This window comes from Mirounga leonina, unplaced genomic scaffold (genome assembly GCF_011800145.1).
Source record: "Mirounga leonina isolate KUSES-001 unplaced genomic scaffold, KU_Mleo_1.0 Mir_168, whole genome shotgun sequence".
NCBI classification, from domain to species: Eukaryota; Metazoa; Chordata; class Mammalia; order Carnivora; family Phocidae; genus Mirounga; species Mirounga leonina.
The window spans coordinates 43,713,275-43,733,318 of NW_023270426.1; the positions used below are offsets into that span (position 1 = coordinate 43,713,275).

The window sequence follows — 20,044 nt, forward strand, 5'->3', positions numbered from 1 at the left end:
AAACTTCAGCTTTGCTCACTTTTGCACACAGAGTCCTTCCATTACCTGGTAATGAAATTCTTACTGTGATCTTTTTTTTTTTTTTTTTTTTAAAGATTTTTATTTATTTATTGAGAGAGAGAGAATGACAGAGAGAGAGCATGAGAGGGAGGAGGGTCAGAGGGAGAAGCAGACTCCCTGCTGACCAGGGAGCCTGATGTGGGACTCAATCCTGGGACTCCAGAATCCTAACCTGAGCCGAAGGCAGGCGCTTAACCAACTGAGCTAGCCAGGCACCCTGTGATCTTTTGTTTTATAGGGGAAACCAGCCCATTTAATCTGGTATTATAATTTGTATAGTTGTACTAACCTTGTATTAGTTGTATTAGTTTCCTAGGGCTACCATAACAAATTACCACAAACTGGGGGGCTGAAAATAACAAATTTATTCTCTCAAGTTCTGGAGGCTAGAAGTCTGAAATTGAGGTAGCAATGGCGCCAGGCTCTCTCAAAAGGCTTTAAGGCAGACTCTGTTCCTTGCCTCTGCCAGCTTCTCATGGCTCCAGGTGCTCATTTGGTTTGTGGCTCTGTGACTCTGATCTCTGCCTTGTCAGCCTTCTCCCCTGTGTGTCTGTGTCTTTTCTTCTCTCTCTCACAAGGACACTTGTCATTGGATTTCGGGCCTGCCCATATAATCCAGAATGATCTTATCTGAAGATCCTTACTTTCATTACATTTGCAGAGACTCTTTTTCCAAATAAGGTCATAATCAAAGGTTCTAGGGATTCAGGTGTGGGCATATTTTTGGGGGGCCTTCATTCAACCCAGTATAGACCTGTCTGTCACCTTGCATGCTTATTCGTTTTTTGTTATTGTTGTTAAACTTTTTTTTTTTTAAGATTTTTTTATTTATTTGATAGAGACACAGTGAGAGAGGGAACACAAGCAGGGGGAATAGGAGAAGAAGAAGCAGGCTTCCCACTGAGCAGGGAGCCCGATGCGGGGCTCGATCCCAGGACCCTGGGATCATGACCTGAGCCGAAGGTAGATGCTTAACGACTGAGCCACCCAGGTGCCCCTTGCATGCTTATTCTTTGCCCTTTCTTTCTGTTCGTGTAGCTTTTAACAATCAACATGTAACAAACATTTATGGAGGACCTACTGTAAACCAAGCACCTAAACCAGGTAGGGTCTCTGCTCCCGTGGAACCTAAAGCTTAAAGTGCTTTAAAAAACAGGTCTTTTTAAAATTAAAAGTGTCCATATTTTTGAATAGGTAGTACCTGCCTATGATTAAAAAAAAAAAATCTAAAATGTCTGAAGGGCATTTGAATGCTTTCCCTTTTCCTATTTTATTTTTGTTTCTTAAAAGTTTTAACATCAATATTTCTTTAACTTAGCCACTTCTCTTAGCATATCTTTTTTCTATTTCACTCCAGTAGGAAGTTTAGGGGAAAGGTTAACCTGCCTCTATTCTTATGAGTCTCTTGGAATTGGAGAAAAATTTCTAACTGCTATTGTGTACCAGTCTCTGTAGCGCTTATTCTGATCTTCTCCCCAGGAAGTGAATTCTAAACCCCACGTCTGCACTGAAGCTGTTTCGTACTTCACTGAAGAAATCAGGCTGTTTGTGAGCACTGTTGTACTAAACACACTGCGACTTCGCCTTCTTTTATCCCAGAAACAACTGTCCCTCTTCCTCTCCAAAGCTAAACTTGTCATTTATAATCCTCACGCCAACCTCTCCTTTGTGCCTCATCATCTATCCCTTCTCTCTTACTTTAACATTTTCTCATCTACTTTTTTTTTCTCACAGCCAATAACCATGTTGACTTCTGTTTTTAAAGGAAAAAGAAAAAGCACCAAAAGCAATGGCAAAAGGACCTTTTCTAGCTTCTCCTGTTCCCCGAAGCTTCTCTCCTTCGCCTGATCAGCAGACTCCTTAAGAACTGCCTCAGGACCTCCGTTCCCGACTGCTCACTCTCCATTAAATCCACTGCCCTCAGAGGTCCCGCTAGCCTCCGAGAGACCAGATTCTCACTCTGTATGACCCCTTGGTCTTATCATTTGTTCCCTTCCCTGAAATCCTCTTTAGGCTTCTTGCCTCTGGCTTTTCCTTGTTTCCCCACTCTCTCCATGTAATCCTCCCAATCCCACCCAGGAACTTGTCTTTAATGGTTTCATAAACGCTCATGACATACCTTTCATCTCCATGATCTTTCCTGACCTCCCGCTGCACCTCTGCTTACCCTTGGGTGTTCCGCTGTCTGCGTGGATTTCCCATTAGTACTTACAGGCTCAAATTGGACGTCTCTCCTAGGAAGGCTTCCCAGAATCCCTTCCTGGAAGTAATCTTTTCCTCCCAACTCCCCCAATTTTTTTTTTTTTTTAAAGATTTTATTTATTTATTTGATAGAGAGAGACACAGAGAGAGAGGGAACACAAGCAGGGGGAGTGGGAGAGGGAGAAGCAGTCTTCCCGCCGAGCCGGGAGCCCGATGCAGGGCTCGATCCCAGGACCCTGGGATCATGACCTGAGCCGATCGCAGACACTTAACGACTGAGCCACCCAGGCCCCCCAACTCCCATAATTTTTGAGCTATACCTTACTAATGGTGTTTATTCCTTTTATCTAGATTTATCCTGACTAATTTCCCTCACTAGACTCTAAGCCACTTGAGATTAGAGACAATATCAGATTAATGTTTATATCCTCATACATTTCCCTGAGAAGGTACTTAACTCAATATTTATTAAAAAAGTGAAATTCTTCATAACTATTTAAGTGATATCTGACATACTGAGTACTGGTTCTTTTTTTTTTTTTAAAGATTTTATTTATTTATTTGACAGAGAGAGAGAGAGAACAAGTAGGCAGAGAGGCAGGCAGAGGGAGAGGGAGAAGCAGGCTCCCCGCCGAGCAGGGAGCCCGATGCAGGGCTCGATCCCAGGACCCTGGGACCATGACCCGAGCCGAAGGCAGCGGCTTAACCGACTGAGCCACCCAGGCGCCCCTGAGTACTGGTTCTTAAATTTTAATGTATGCTTTATTATTTACTTAAAACTTTGGCTTAGATGGACTGATGAAAACAAGTTTTATACTTTATTTTCATTTTTTAAGTTGTTGTTTATATACTTTATTATATAAAGCAATCACTTGTAACTGTAGTTATGTTATGTATGCATTTTGGGTTTTGTTTGTTTGTTTGTTTGTTTTGGAAAAGCACTTGTTAACATTTAATGACCCTCCCTCCATGTGGCTTCAAGCTACTTGGACACACACCCTTGATCTTCGCCTCAGCTCTTCTGCTGATAATTTGGCCTTCATGATGACAGGCTGGAAGAAGTGCTTTTCCTAAAACTCTGCAGTAGCCTGATCGCACCACATCAGTGATAAGAGCAGCTCCATTCTTGGGCGCCTGGGTGGCTCAGTCGGTTAAGCGACTGCCTTCGGCTCAGGTCATGATCCTGGAGTCCCGGGATCGAGTCCCGCGTCGGGCTCCCTGCTCGGGAGGGAGTCTGCTTCTCCCTCTGACCTTCCCCCTTCTCATGTGCTCTCTCTCATTCTCTCTCTCTCAAATAAATAAATAAAATCTTTAAAAAAAAAAAAAATACCGGGGCGCCTGGGTGGCTCAGTCGGTTAAGCGACTGCCTTCGGCTCAGGTCATGATCCTGGAGTCCCGGGATCGAGTCCCGCATCGGGCTCCCTGCTCGGCAGGGAGTCTGCTTCTCCCTCTGACCCTCTTCCCCCTCATGCTCTCTGTCTCTCATTCTCTCTGTCTCAAAAAAAAAAAAAAAAAAAAAAAAAAATCTTAAAAAAAAGAGCAGCTCCATTCTTGTTTTTGGCGGCATTTCCCTGTGTCTGCTCACTGATAAAGGCCCACAGCTTATCAAGGTTGACAGTTGGGCAGAAGCTCTGGTTCCTCTTTAAGTGGTAATGTCTCATACCAACTGCTCTGGAGTAACCTGGGTGATATGTGTCTCAGTTGTTCCTGTGGTGACACATGCCACCAGCATGACCCCGGCCTCCTGTGTGCTTGTCAATGCAGCCGTGGCCACGGCTCACGTATCGCCGAAGTCTCTGGGTCTTCCTCAGTCCGGATGGCATGTCGGCAGCCCAGACGAAAGAGGGAGGCCCGGTCTGTGTACATTTTGATAGGGAGCACTAGCTTCCTTACTCCTTCAGTTCCTGCCTTCTTTCCCAAGGTTGTTCTTTAGTTACTGTTATTAACCTTGCACACTGTAAATCCACTTATCCACTTTTTTCTAAGATACATGTCTCTTGACAATCATATCGCTGTTGTTTCCTGTATCTTTGCAGTGGTAAAAATGTGGATGGCTTCCTACAGACCTAGAAGGTTTAAAATTTTGTTTTTGCTCTCAAGGAGAAAAGACAGTTACATGAGGTACCTGCCTCTGTACTCTCTTCTGTTTCATCTTTCCTTCCTTTCTGGTATGCTTTAGGACCTGTTTTTTGTTTATGACGTTTAAAGACTTGGCATACTGGTGTCCGGTGGTCTTGCTTAGTTTCATGTCCTGAGGATACCTTTGCTGGGCTTTCTGCAAATCCATGCCTAATGTCTTGATGATCTTGGGAACACGCTTCTTTTATTTTCTGGATTGTGGCTCCATGTTGCTGTTTTTTGAAATGGGAGACTTCTAATTCTCTTCAGAGGTGGGACCTTTGTCTTCTTTAGGTCTCCCATCACCATTAATTTTTAAAATTAGTGGTGGCCTGATCAGGGAAATCCAAATCAAAACCTCAATGAGATACCACCTCACACCTGTCAGAATGGCTAAAATTAACAAGTCAGGAAACAATGGATGTTGGTGGGGATGCGGAGAAAGGTGAACCCTCCTACACTGTTGGTGGGAATGCAAGGTGGTGCAACCACTCTGGAAAACAGTATGGAGGTTCCTCAAAAAGTTGAAAATAGAGCTACCCTACAAACCAGCAATTGCACTACTGGGTATTTACCCCAAAGATACAAATGTAGGGATCCGAAGGGGTACGTGCACCCTGATGTTTATAGCAGCAATGTCCACAATAGCCAAACTGTGGAAAGAGCCAGGATGTCCATCAACAGATGAATGGTGTGTGTGTACACACACACACACACACACACACACACACACTGGAATATTATGCAGCCATCAAAAGGAATGAAATCTTGCCATTTGCAATGACGTGGATGGAACTGGAGGGTATTATGCTGAGCGAAATAAGTCAATCAGAGAAAGACATGTATCATATGACCTCACTGATATGAGGAATTCTTAATCTCAGAAAACAAACTGAGGGTTGCTGTAGTGGTGAGGGGTGGGAGGGATGGGTGGCTGGGTGATAGACATTGGGGAGGGTATATGCTCTGGTAAGCGCTATGAATTGTGCAAGACTGTTGAATCACAGATCTGTACCTCTGAAACAAATAATACATTATATGTTAAAAGAAGAAGATAGTAGGAAGGTTAAAATGAAGGGGGGGAAATCGGAGGGGGAGACGAACCATGAGAGTCTGTGGACTCTGAGAAACAAACTGAAGGTTCTAGAGGGGAGGGGGGTGGGGGGATGGGTTAACCCGGTGATGGGTGTTAAGGAGGCATGTTCTGCATGGAGCACTGGGTGTTACACGCAAACAATGAATCATGGAACACTACATCAAAAACTAACGATGTAATGTATGGTGATTAACATAACATAATAAAATTAAAAAAATAAAATTAGCGATGGCCTGGTCTAGATGGATCTTTGCTCTGCTGCATCACCTCTTGTCCTGTAAGATGGTAATCCTTTACTGTACCAGGAAGAGAGTGTTTCCGTTGTGACTAACAGTGCATTTCTTCTGAAATAGGCGTTATTCATCCAGCCGTGTGGGGGTTCAGCACCTTGGGCCTTTCTTTTGAGTTTTCTTTGCATCTCTGCCTGTTTGTTCTTCTTTTTGGTGAGGTACTTAAAATTATTTCAGGTGTCCTTGCTTTCTTCTTTCCTTCTCCCCCCTCACTTCCCCCCTCTTGGTTTAGCTCATTATTTTTGAAATTTATTTTCTTTGCTTCAGAGCATGTTTATTGTTTTGAAGGACTTAGTTAGGACACGCACTGCATATCACTTTTTTTTTAAAGAGTTATTTATTTTAGAGTGAGCGCGCAGGGGCAAGGGCAGAGGGAGAGAGAGAAACTCAAGCAGACTCTCTGCTGAGTATGGAGCTTGAAATGGGGCTCAACCTCAACACCCTGAGATTATGCCTAAGCTGAGATCAAGAGTTGGATGCTCAACTGACTGTGCCACCCAGGCACCCCTATTTTTTTTGGTGTGTTTGTGTGCAAAAAAATGGTTTTATTAAAGCATGGGGACAGGACCCGTGGGCAGAAAGAGCTGCTCATTATTTTTAAATGCACTTCAACCTGTCTATGAAGTCAGATAAGGCCTGGGGGAGACGAAAACACTCTGATGGCTTTGAGGCTGATAAAAAGATTGAGGAAGAAACAGGGCATTCTGGGTAAGGTGAATGTTTTGTTTTCTCTGCACATTTCAGCCTATTTAGCACAGATAAGCATGAGTACTCCAGAATCAGTGGTGAGATCAGTCAGTATAATTGATAATGTTCTTAAATTTTGGACAGCTATTGAATTGATGTGTGTATTTTGTGGCTTTTATTTTTTAATGGAGGCTCTATAGGTAGAGGAAGGAAATAGTGATACAGATAATATTTGCTTTCCACATTTACTTTTTTTTAAAAAGATTTTATTTTTTTGAGAGAGAGAGAGCAGGAGTGGGGGGAGGGGAATAGGGAGAGGGAGAAGCAGACTCCCCATTGAGGATGGAGCCTGATGTGAGGCTCAATCCCAGGACCCTGGGATTATGACCTGAGCCAAAGGTAGACGCTTAACCAACTGAGCCACCCAGGCACCCCCTACTTTTTTTTTTAAGATTTATTTATTTATTTTAGAGAGAGAGGGAGAGAGTGAGTGAGGGGAGGGGCAGAGGGGAAGAGAGAGAGAGGGACTCAATCAGACTCCCCACCTGAGTGCCAAGCCCAGTGCAGGGCTCCATCTCACGACTCTGAGATCATGACCTGAGGCGAAATCAAGTCAGATGCTTAACCAACTGAGCCACCCAGGTGCCCCTAAAAACATACTATATAAACTTTTAAAAAAAGATTTTGTTTATTTTTTTGACAGAGAGAGCACAAGCAGGGGGAGTGCAGGGGAGAGGGAGAAGCAGGCTCCCTGCTGGGTGTGGGGCTCCATCCCAGGACCCTGAGATCATGCCGTGAGCTGAAGGCAGATGCTTAACCGACTGAGCCACTCAGGCGCCCGTGCTGTATAAATTTTTTAAAAAGATTTTATTTATTTTCTTGAGACAGGGCAAGCAAGTGAGAGAGCAAGGGAGGGAGAAGCAGACTCTCCGCTGAGCAGGGAGCCTGGTGTGGGGCTTGATCCCAGGACCCTAGGATCATGACCTTAGTTGAAAGGCAGGCACTGAACCCACTGAGCCACCCAGGTACCCCAAAACATACTATATTTTTAATGGCTTTTCCATCAAGCAACTGAAACTCCCCCCCCGCCCCCCCCGCCAAGTTACATTACATTTATCACAGTGTGCCTTTGAACTGGATAGTCTAGTGCAATTTTTCAGTGGAAGGATGGAGGTCAAGAGTTCACACAGCTTTTCAGAATTAGGTATAAAACCTCTTGACTCTCTCTCAGAGACCCTTTCTGTAGGGCAGGCTGCTGACCTACAATATGTAATTTGGTTTTGGTGCAGTGAGAGCCAGTCTCTGTTCAGGCAGGACCTGGAGGGTAATGAAATTTTGTCTAAAGTTTTCACAGACTCTTACTCTGTTTATAGCATCTCATTTCCTTTTACTCAAAATTTTTGCTTGTGCCTTCTGTGGTAGTGATGGCAAGCAGTGTAATGGTCAGTTACACATTATTCTTCGCCTTCTTGCTGCTTTCTTGGTTTTGATTCAAGTCTTGAATCACCACTTACCTCCTCACCCTGATGAAATTTGGAAGTTTTTGGGTTCGTCAGCCAAGAAAGAATTCTGGAGATTTTTTGGTATAAAAAGGTGATTCTTCAAAAATTTAAAAAATTTTTTAATTTTTAATTTTTTAATTAATTTTATTTTATTATGTTACGTTAATCACCATACATTACATCATTAATTTTTGATGTAGTGTTCCATGATTCATTGTTTGCGTATAACACCCAGTGCTCCACGCAGTTCGTGCCCTCTTTAATACCTATCACCAGGCTAGCCCATCCCCCCACCCCCCTCCCCTCTAGAACCCTCAGTTTCTCAGAGTCCATAGTCTCTCATGGTTCGTCTCCCACTCCGATTCCCCTCTCTTCATTTTTCCCTTTCTGCTATCTTTTTTTTTTTTTATGAACATATAATGTATTATTTGTTTCAGGGGTACAGGTCTGTGATTCATCAGTCTTACACAATTCACAGCGCTCACCATAGCACATACCCTCCTCAGTGTCTATCACGCAGCCACTCCATCCCTCCCACTCCCCACCACCCCAGCAACCCTCAGTTTGTTTGCTGAGATTAAGAGTCTCTTATGATTTGTCTCCCTCTCTGGCTTCGTCTTCTTTCATTAAAAGGGTGGTTTTATGAAAGCACGGGGACAGGACCTGTGGGCAGAAAGAGCTGCACTGGGATTGTGAGGACTAACTGATTATATACTTTTTAATTAGTAGGGTTTAAAGATAGTGTAAGTCTCTAAGGAATTGAGAAGCAAGGCTTTCAGCACCTTGAGGGCTAGCTGCTATTAAGATAAGGTTCCTTCTAGTCTTTAATAAATATAAACAAACATTAAGGCACTGAGGCGGCCACGAGTTCTTTGAGGAAGTTCACACTCTGCATGTCTCAGGTATCTCTCAGTGGGCTGCAAGCTGTAAGGAGATTTAATTTAAGCTACGTTTCTCTTGCCTTTGTTTCCCTCATCAACCCTATAAGAGGGATCTCTTGGTTTGTCCGTGTCACAGGAAGCCCTCCTCACGGATGACTGGGTGGACTCTAGCCTCTCAGTGGAGTTCTTGGGAGTTCTTCGTTCTGATGCAGAAGAGAGTCACTGTCCCGTCTCCCCTGATTTGGTGCCCGTGTTGGGCCTCAGTGCAAGCCAAATCTGTACCCTGAGTGCGTGCAGAACAGTTTATGCTCCTGCATCTTACTTATGTCCTTCTAATGTCCTCTTAGTAGAGAAAGCAGAATTTTCTCTCTGGAGTTCCATATCTCTTGTCCAGCGTGGCCCAATATAAGATCTTTGTTGTACCATAGACGAATGCTTGGGGACACGGAAGGTCGTTGGAGGTGTTCGGCCCAGGGGTTCCTGTGCTTTGTGATAAGAAGGAGCAGACACAGTGGCAGGGCTCTTGTTGGTGCATATTCACCCTGTTTCATGAGTGAGTGCGTGGCTTAGAAGTAAATGATGAGGAAACAAACTAAGGGTTGCTGGAGTGGTGGGGAGTGGGAGGGATGGGGTGGCTGGGTGATGGACATTGGGGAGGGTATGTGCTGTGGTGAGCGCTGTGAATTGTATAAGACTGATGAATCACAGACCTGTACCTCTGAAACAAATAATACATTATATGTAAAAATAAATAAATAAATAAAAGATGATAGCAGGAAGGGAAAAAGGAAGGGGGGAAATTGGAGGGGAAGACGAACCATGAGAGACTATGGACTCTGAGAAACTAACTGAGGGTTCTAGAGGGGTGGGGGATGGGCTAGCCTGGTGATGGTATTAAAGAGGGCACGCTCTGCATGGAGCACTGGGTGTTAAGCACAAACAATGAATCATGGAACACTACATCAAAAACTAATGATGTATGGTGATTAACATAACATAATAATAAAAAAAGAAAAGAAGTAAATGATGAGAAGAGGAGATTCTTTGACGGTAGTGACTCCACTAATCTCTGTTCTTTTATTTCATCTTTCTATTCGATTTTTATTTTATTCATTTTTAAATTTCATTTTTCTATCCTATTTCTATTCTATTATCAGAATTTGCTTTAGAGATATTGTTTAGTGTCTGTGAGGTACTTGTGACTAGAATAGCCTGTTTCTTCTTGATGAAAAGCTTGAGAAGTTTGAATCTTATATACTTAATAATTCCAGCTCTTGTTTCTTAAGTTTTATAACAGCTTTATTAAGATACAATTCACATACCATACGGTGTACCCATTTGATATGTACAGTTCATTGGTTTTTAGGATAGTCACAGAATTTAGTCAGTCTTAGAACATTTTCATCACTCCAAAAGGAAATGCCATATCCATTAACATTTACTCCCCATTTCTATCCAATCTGTCTAGCCCCTGGCAACCACTCATCTACTTTCTGTCTCTATGGATTTGCCTATGACACATTTCATTTGAAAGGGATCGTATAATAAGTGGTTTCTTTAATTTAGCATGATGGTTTCAAGGTTTATCCATGTCTTTTGGTTTTTCATTACTGTCTGGGATGGTACAGAATTCTCTTTATGGTCTATCTCCCACCTCTGGAATAGAGGAATGGTTTATAGACAGGTTGCAGACCAGCAACAACAGAGTACTCCAAAACATAGATTGTCCCAAGGCTTCAGATGTGCCTCCATTGCAGTTACTTAAGGTAGATGGTTTTTGATCTCTGTATTATTTATCACTGCAGAACAAATTAACCCCAAACTTGGTAGTTTAAAGCACCATTTATTACCCCGCAGTGTCTGTGGGTCAGGACTCGGATCCCCCAGTGGTCAGGACTGGGATCCTCCAGCTGGGTCCCCCAGTGCTGAGCTCAGGTGGCTACAGTCCTCTCTAGGCTGGACTGGACAGGATCTGCCCCAGCTTCCTCACGTGGTCGTGGCATGAATCAGTTCTCTGCAGGCCTCACTTATTTCCTTGGGAGCTGTTGGCAGGAAGCATCTCTAGGTTCCTTCCCAAGTGGGCAGCTGTAGAGAGCAAGTCTCCACATGTTAGCTGGCTGCTTCAGAGTGAACAAGCAAATGGACAAGAGAGGGGGCTGGCGGGGGTGAGGGGAGGGGAAGACATGGTCTCTTAGACCTGGATCACAAGAGTGACACTTGTTACAATCTTTGTGTTAGAAGCATGTTACCAGATCCACCACACAATCAGGGGATGGGATATACAGGACGTGAATCACAAGAGTCCGGAGTCATCGGGGGCCACTCTCAGTTCATGTGAGAGAAGTGCATTGTCGATTACCTTGGTTTTGGAAGTACTGTGGGGAAGAAATAAAACCCCACACATCTGAAGTGTCCTTAGGAATACGGTAAAATTCCCTGGTGTAGATGCACTAATAATTTGTTCGCTATTCACTTGTAAAACTTTTCTACTAAATTGGTAGATGTTTTCTCCCCCTGAGATGGCATGATGGCATTCAGCTTCATTACCCTCATTTTTGTCTTCCTGACTTTCGACACCGAAATTCTTCTTTCTTTGTCCCCCACTCACCTCACCTCCCATCCTTGGTCTTTGAATATTTGCTGTTTTTTTCTTTTTCTTTCAATTTGCTGTTATGAAACCCTGCTATGCCTGTTTAGTTCTATAGGTCTTACTTATGAAATTTGTGCCTTTTTAGATTTTTACTTCACTGTGACTCTTCTCTACTTCCTTGCCTTTTTTTTTTTTGGTACTGAAATAGTTTGAGCTGTATTTGCTGTTCTTGTACACAGAACAGGTTGGTAAGTTGAAATCATGTCCTTTATTCCTAAAGCCTTACAGAAAAAGCCCATTAAGTATTTCAAACATGCAGAAAGTACAGAGAATAGTGCAATAACAATGGAACACTATGGACCCTCCACTTGGATTTATGAAGTGTTAGCATTTCATTTGTTTCTTTCCCTCAGATTTTTAAAGAGCTTATTCACAATTCATTTATCCACTCAAAATGCAGTGTTGATGGGTATTTTGATTATTTGCATATCTTCACTATTGTGAACACTGTTACAATGTTTCCTGTGCTCCTTCCCTTGTACAAGAGTTTTTCTAGCCATAGATATTTTGAAAATAAACTTCTGGGCGCCTGGGTGGCTCAGTTGGTTAAGCGACTGCCTTCGGCTCGGGTCATGATCCTGGAGTCCCGGGATCGAGTCCCGCATCGGGTTCCCTGCTCAGCGGGGGGTCTGCTTCTCCCTCTGCCCTCTTCCCTCTCGTGCTTTCTGTCTCTCATTCTCTCTCTCAAATAAATAAGTAAAATCTTTAAAAAAAAAAAAAAAAAGAAAATAAACTTCTGGGTGATTGGTAAGCAAAAACAATATGTGATAAACACTTTTGTAATATGTTGACAGTGAAATGTTGCAGCCATTTTGAATAACATACGTGAAATAGGGAAAAATGCTTTTTGTGATGGCCCTTTAGATGGGAAAATGTTAACTCACGCTGCCTTGCATCCTTGGATGAATACTAGTGTAGCATTTTTATTTCAGAAAGGGAATTTGTAATGACTCTAAGGAAACTGATGGAATATTGGAATTAGTAGCAAAAAGTGCCTTCATGTGGTAACTTAAGAAAATGTCCATTACATGTTTTTCTTGTTTTACTCTGGTATTATTTATTCCTACCTCGGGGTAATCAGCCAAACCCATATTCATTATTCTTTATGTCTTACTAATCTCTAGGCAGGAGTGTTTTTTTTTTTTTAAAGCTTTATTATGGAACATTTTAAACACATATAAAAGTAGGGGAAACAGCACTGTGGACTCTAAACACACGCATCACCCTGGTTCCACACAGTTGACTTGCTTTTGAACACGATTTTCAACTGTGATGCTAACATTAGTTTTATATTTAGAACATACCATATTAAGGGTAACACCGAGTATTAACACTCATTTGGAGAATTATTTCAGCATTCCCATCACGAGGTAAGTGGCAATTGTTGAAAAGACTTATTATTAGTTTCAACACAGTTTTGCTGACCTGTGCGTGGATTGTGGAGTTTCTTCTCCATTAGTCGATCAGGCTAATGTTCTAAATGGCCAGTCTTCTCTCCAACAGGGAGAATGTCCATAAATTTTGTAAAAATGTGACCTAAGCCCTTCAAAAGGCTTTGATAGAAGTAGTTAAGGAACAATTCCAAACACTTAGAACCTTTTTTTTTTTTTTTTTAAGATTTTTAAAATTTATTTGACAGCGAGAGAGGGAACACAAGCAGGGGGAGTGGGAGAGGGAGAAGCAGGCTTCCAGCTGAGCAGGGAGCCTGATGCGGGACTCGATCCCAGGACCCTGAGATCATGACCTGAGCCAAAGGCAGACGCTTAATGACTAAGTCACCCAGGTGCCCTAGAGGACCATTTTTAAAAGGAAGCATAGGGACCAGCTAGTAATGTCTTCTGGTACTGCGACATTTATGGGTCTGTAGATCCAGAGACTATAACTAACTGAACCTCACCTCATGGGTGTCTTATATGCTTGGATTCCAGATTGCGGTGGTCATGGGCTCCTGTACGGCAGGTGGTGCTTACGTGCCTGCAATGGCTGATGAAAACATCATTGTACGCAAGCAGGGTACCATTTTCTTGGCAGGACCCCCATTGGTAAGAACATAGTCTTGATTGATTGATTGATTGATTGAAGTAAAATATACGTATATAATATAAAATTTATCATTCTAACCAGTTTTTAAACCTTTCTAACCAATTTTTTCAAAGATTTATTTATTTATTTTAGAGCACGAGCAGGGGGAGAGGCAGAGGGAAAGAATCCTCAAGCGGACTCCCAGCTGAGTGCAGAGCCTGATGCGGGGCTTGATCTCACCACCCTGAGATCATGACCTGAGCCGAAACCAAGAGTCAGATGCTTGAGTCAGCCAGGAGCCCCCATTCTAACCATTTTTAAGTGCATAGTTCTGTGGCATTAAATATATTCACATTGTCGTGCAACCGTCACCACCAACCATCTCCAGAACTTTCTCATCTGCTCCAGCTGAAAATCTGTACCCATTAAACATTAACTCCCTATTCTCCCTGACCTCCACTGCTCCTGGCTACCATGATTCTCCTTTTTCTATGAAGCTGACTACTGTAGGTATGTTGTATAAGTGGAATCATACAGTATCTGTCCTTTTGTGATTGGCATATTTCACTTAGTTTTTTTTTTTTTTTTTTTTTGCGAGAGAGAATGAGAGACAGAGAGCATGAGAGGGAGGAGGGTCAGAGGGAGAAGCAGACTCCCCGCTGAGCAGGGAGCCCGATGCGGGACTCTATCCCGGGACTCCAGGATCATGACCTGAGCTGAAGGCAGTCGCTTAACCGACTGAGCCACCCAGGCGCCCTGGCATATTTCACTTAGGATGATGTCCTCAGGATTCACCATGTTGTTGCGTATGTCAGAACTTCCTTTTAAAGGCTGAATAATACTCCATTGCATGTACATATCACATTTTGTTTATTAACTCATTCATCAATGGACCTTTGAGTTGCTTCCAGTTTGGGGCTATTATGAATGATGCTGCTGTTAATATGAGTATACGAATATATCTGTTTGAGTCCCTGCTTTCATTTCTTTTGGGCATATGGTCGGACATAGAATTGCCAGATCATGTGATAATTATGTGTTTAATTTTTTGAGAAACCACTTTATTTCTTTTTTTTGCTGAATAATATTTCATTGTATGGATAGGCAGCATTTTGTTTATCCATTTATCAGCTGATAGTCATTTGGGTTGTTTCCAGTGTTTGGATATTACGAATAATGCTGCTATGCACCTTCATATCCAAGTTTTTATATAAACCTTTACAAGGCTTATATGTAGGTTTATATATATGTGTGTGTATGCGTGTGTGTGTGTGTGTGTGTATACTAAACCATATTACATAAACCTTTATAAGGTTTATAGACCTGTGAGTACAATTGCTGGGTCACATGGCAATGCTAAGTTTCACATTTTGAGGACCTGCCAAACTGCCCACAGCATATTTTACATTCCTGCCAGCTATGTGTGAGGGTTCTGATTTTCCCATTTCCTTGCCGACAGTTGTTATTGAGCGTCTGTATGATGATATCCATCCTAGTGGATGGTACCTCATTCAGGTTTGACTTGCATTTCCCTAATGGCTGATGATGCTGAGCATCTTCCATGTGCTGGTTAGTCATTTGTATATCTTCTTTGGAGAGATCTCTATTCAGATCCTTTTGCCCACTTTTTAAATTGGGCTTTTTGTCTTTATTGAGTTGTGAGACTTCTTTATATGTTCTGGATACAAATATTTTCTTTCTATGGATTGTCTTCACTTTCTTGGTGGTGTCTTCCTCTGAAGCATGGAAATGTTTGATTTTGATAAAGGTCAGTTTATGCATTTTTTTTTCTCTCTTTGCTGTGCTTTTTGTGTCGTATCTGTGAAGGTTTTGCCTGTTGCAGGATCATGAAGATTTAATACTTGGGTTTCTTCTAAGTTTTGTAGTTTGAGCTCTTACTTACAGGTCCGTAATCCATTTTGAGTTAGTTTGGGTGGGATTTAAGGAAGGAATCCCACATCGTTTTGTTTGTGATATGTAGTTGGCCCAGCATCATTTGTTGAATGGCTGATGAAATAAACTTCTACTTATTTTTTCTTCTACCTCAGTTGCATTCTTGTTTGTCTCAGGGTCTCAAGAAGTTGATAAACAAGGTGCTTGCACATAATAGGTCAACTTTTTTGTAAGACAGGGCAAATTATACATTTGTTGTTTTGTTTTGTTTTGTTTTTTTAAAGATTTTATTTATTTATTTGACAGAGAAAGACACAGCGAGAGAGGGAACACAAACGGGGAGTGGGAGAGGGAGAAGCAGACTCCCTGCTGAGCAGGGAGCCCGATGGGGGACTCGATCCCGGGACCCCAGGATCATGACCTGAGCCGAAGGCAGTCGCTTAACCAACTGAGCCACCCAGGCACCCCATATACATTTGTAAGCTTGTATATGCATAAAGAAACTCTGGAAAAGGTACAGCAAACATAGTTTTAATGCAGAGGAGATGAAACAGGGCAAGAGAGAGACCTTTGACTTTTGTGTGTGTGTGTATGTGTGTGCTGAACATAAACATTTTGAGACCTTTGACTTTGTGAGTCTCGTGAAAACATTACCTTTTCAAAAAGGTTAAGTTAAAAAAAAAAGGAACAAGTTAGAATATTTATGAGAGGTGCTCTAAATTTCTAATCCTAGCATCGTTACGAATCACTGGTAGGGCTAGCTACATAATTGCAGGCCCCAGTGCAAACTGAAGATACGAGACCCCTTGTTCAAAAAGGAGGAACAAATACTGTTAAAGGTACTAAAATATAAAACCTTTTCCTTCTGTGGTACCTTAAACTGTCTTGGTGTTTTTTATTTGCTAAATATTTAAGGGCAGGTTCCTTCAAGCATAGAATACTCCCCTTCTCAGGCATCTGTGCTTCCAGTGGGCCCACTGTTCAACTCCTGGTGGACCTATGACCCCCCAGGGGTATGCAACCTCCATGCCAGGATGTGCTTGGTATCTGGATGAGTGAGGGGCGAAAAGCAATCCTTTAGCCCCTCCCCCCCCACCTTCACTATGTCATCTGCTGGAGAATACACCTCAGCACCGCAAGCCCAGCATAGTGATGGTGCTGCTGTGCTCCACCCTGAGACACCAGGGGGTGCATGCCTGAGCCCTGATCTTCCCTTTGCCCATGCCAGGTCCCTAGTGGGGACAGGTGTTGTAGTCCCTAGGCAGGAGTGGGGAGGAGCAGATAGGGCAGAGCCCAGGGCCTATGTACCAGTTAGCAGGGAAGCAGGGAGCCAAGAATCCTTTCCAGAAAGATGGTGGGAGGCAGACCAGCTAAGAGCTGAGGCTCTGAACCCCAACACACATTGTCCCATCAGACTTCATTTACAGGACACATATTCAGAGATAAAATGAGAATTTCAGTAGGGTAACCATCAAACTCCAAGCACAGGGCCCTTCTGAGAGTGGGACCTTGTGCACCCTCACTGGTGAGCTGCCTGTGTTGCAGGACTGAGGAGTGGATTATGTAATGCAGGCTCTTCCCATCTCCTCTTTGCTCGGCTCTATTCCAGTGATGTTCAGTAGTGCAGCCTTCACTCTGCTATGCGTGTGTCACAATCTGGGCCAGGCTCCAGAGGGATAAAGAGAGCGTAGGGGAAGCCACAGGTAATGACTACATCTTACAACAAAATATCCCCTTATTTAAGTGAAATCTAAGAATATTATCTAGGTAAGGAGAATGTCAACAATACTATAAAACTATAATATACATCCAATGGAATATGATTCAGCCATGAAAAAGAATGAAGTTCTGACACATGCTACAACATGGATGGAACTTGAAAACATTATGTCACAAAAGGAAAAATTTGACACAAAAGGAAAAATACTGCATAATTCTGCTTCTGTGAAATATTTAGAATAAACAAATTCCTAGAGGCAGCAAGGAGATTAGTGGTTGCCTGGGACCAAGAGGAAGGTAGAATGGGGAATGACTGTAATGAGTATGGGCTTCCTTTTGGGAGTGATGAAACTTCTGGAATTAGGTGGTGTTGATGGTTCCACAACTGTGTGAATATACTGAAAAACACTGAATTATATTCTTTAAATGTGAATTTTATGGTAATGAATTCTATCTCAAAAAGTAAGGTTATTGCTTCAAAAGTCTGCCAAAAAAATCATCTTCGGGTTTGGAATAATAACACGAATTTATTAAAAAGAGTACGTTAAAAAGAGCTTATTCTTGCTTTGATGTGAAATATGTGTATTTTGCAAATGATTGTGTTTATTTTTAATAAATGTTATTGAAGATCAGGTAAGCCTGAAGAGCTGCCATTTTAAATGCCATGAAAGTCTGAAGGCATTATTCAAAAGGCCTGTGTTGTCAATTATTCTTTGACACTTATTTCTAGCTATAAGCGATACTTATCATTGGTAAATGAGAGGAGAATTCATTTAGAATTTACCTTTGTCAAGTGAAGGGTACAAACTTTCAGTAGTTTTTTTTTTTTTTTAAGATTTTTTATTTATTTATTTGAGAGAGAGAGAATGAGAGACAGAGAGCATGAGAGGGAGGAGGGTCAGAGGGAGAAGCAGACTCCCCGCCGAGCAGGGAGCCCGATGCAGGACTCGATCCCGGGACTCCAGGATCATGACCTGAGCCGAAGGCAGTTGCTTAACCAACTGAGCCACCCAGGCGCCCCAAACTTTCAGTAGTTTGTAGGTGTTATTCCTTAAAGAATGAGTGAAGATAGGACTAAAATTTGAAAATACCTTTTTGGGACTGTAGGCAGGATCATAATACTGACATAACACTAGCTGTTTCCAAGAGAAGAGCTTGTCTGAAGGGTGCAGTTGCAAAATGTCCAGTCATTGGGGCGGATTTACCTTGTACCTCAGCTAGGAGCAATTTAGCAGCTGAAGTCGGCAGTCCTGTTAGAGAACTGCACTCTGCTCTGTTGTCTACCACTGAAAGACCATATTTACAGCTTAAAAAAAAAAAAGTAAGCAGCAGCAGTCTCATCTGCTTGAGGGTTCTAAATTTTGACCCTTGTTTTACTGAAAATTGAAAAAAGATTCCATGCATAATGTGCGGTTGAGTTGCTACAGCTTTCAGTGGCTTAAAGTGGTTGGAAAAATGCCTAATAGTAAGACAAGTTTTTGAAGGAGCTTTTTGTTCTTCTGTCTTCTGAACTTGATATTTAGTAGAATGAGCTGTTTTTAATTTTTATCATCCTTGCACCTGTCAAAGTATCAGCCATGTTGTGGGTCTTCACTAAATATTAACCAATGACGAATCCTTATTTTATCAGTTGGTATTAGTCAGATCCCTGGAAATAAACAGAGTATATCGGTTGTTTATTCCTTTTTACAACTTTAAATATCCAGACACCTCTTATAATTAGTTATTGTCTGGGCTGAATGCTATTTTACACTGAATATTTTGGGAAGAAGAGAACTTAGTTCTGTGGGTGGAAAAATTGGACGTGAAAATTTTAATTACTTTTCTCTGTGCAGTAATATTTTGTTTAAGACAACTTTTGATGTAATGAATAATAAGTCCTTTCTATGCTGCAATTTAGATAAATGTTCATTGCTCTAATAACAGTTTTTCCTATTTGAAGAAAAAGAAATCAGTCAACCCAAAGCAGTAGGAATCAGTAAGCAATTCCTATGGGGTCAGTTTGACATTTGGCACTAAATGATTTTTCTGTTTTCTTATTAGAATTTCTCAGGCAATAGTTAAGTCATTCTTAATTTATTACTTGAGGTTTCTTTCTTTTTGGTCATATTTGGCTGAATCTTAGATGTGGGTAATCTTAGAGATTTTTTTTGGCCTCTTGAAGGTATTGCACTTTTAAGAGTTTGTGATAGTTACTGCAGTTTTTCAGGATAGGCCACAAAAGGCATTAATTCATTAAATTTACTGAGCATTCAAAGATGAATACATCACAGTTGCTGTCATCAAGCCCTCCCAGTATAGAGACAAGAGAGACAGACACCTGCAGATCACTGACATGCGCAGTCTGGCAGGTGCCCTGTTGGAGGTGTACAAGGAGTATTCTTGGACCACAGATGAGCAGGTGTTGTTCTAGTATTGCTCTGGAGTGTCATTAATGATGAAAGGGGCTGCGCAGGTCAGGGAAAACCACATAGAACAGATGGGGCCTAAAGGATCAGGAGGGATTCCCCAGGTGGGTGACAGAGAGCAGGGAGCCCAGGCAGTGGGAACAGCATATACACAGACACAAATGCTTTACTGTGCAGAAGGTAGGAGAAGGAGAGCGGGCTTGCAGACCAGAAATACCTCAATTCAACTCAGGTTCCATCACTTGCTCAGGGGCTGTGGGGAAATTCCTTAGTGGCTCTGGGTTCAGATTTTTCATCTGTAGACCAGAGACAGTTTTTTCTAGGTTTGCTGGATGGGTGGAATAAGAAAACAATCTTGGGGCGATTGGGTGTCTCAGTTGGTTAAGTGTCCGACTCTTGATCTCAGCTCAGGTCTTGATCTCAGGGTCTTGAGTTCGAGCCCTGCACTGGGCTCCATGCTGGGTGTGAGGTCTACTTAAAAAATGAAAAAAAAAAAAAAAAAAAAAAAAAGAGGGG

General features: G+C 42.2%; 1 protein-coding gene across 1 annotated transcript in view; it reads left to right on the forward strand.

Moving 5' to 3' along the window:
• MCCC2 (methylcrotonoyl-CoA carboxylase 2) overlaps window positions 1-20,044 on the forward strand; it is a 70,877-nt gene that overhangs the window by 24,502 nt on the left and 26,331 nt on the right. The window contains exon 7 of the mRNA XM_035014608.1: window positions 13,415-13,528. Coding sequence (XP_034870499.1) covers window positions 13,415-13,528 — 114 coding nt within the window. The remainder of the gene's footprint in view (window positions 1-13,414; window positions 13,529-20,044) is intronic.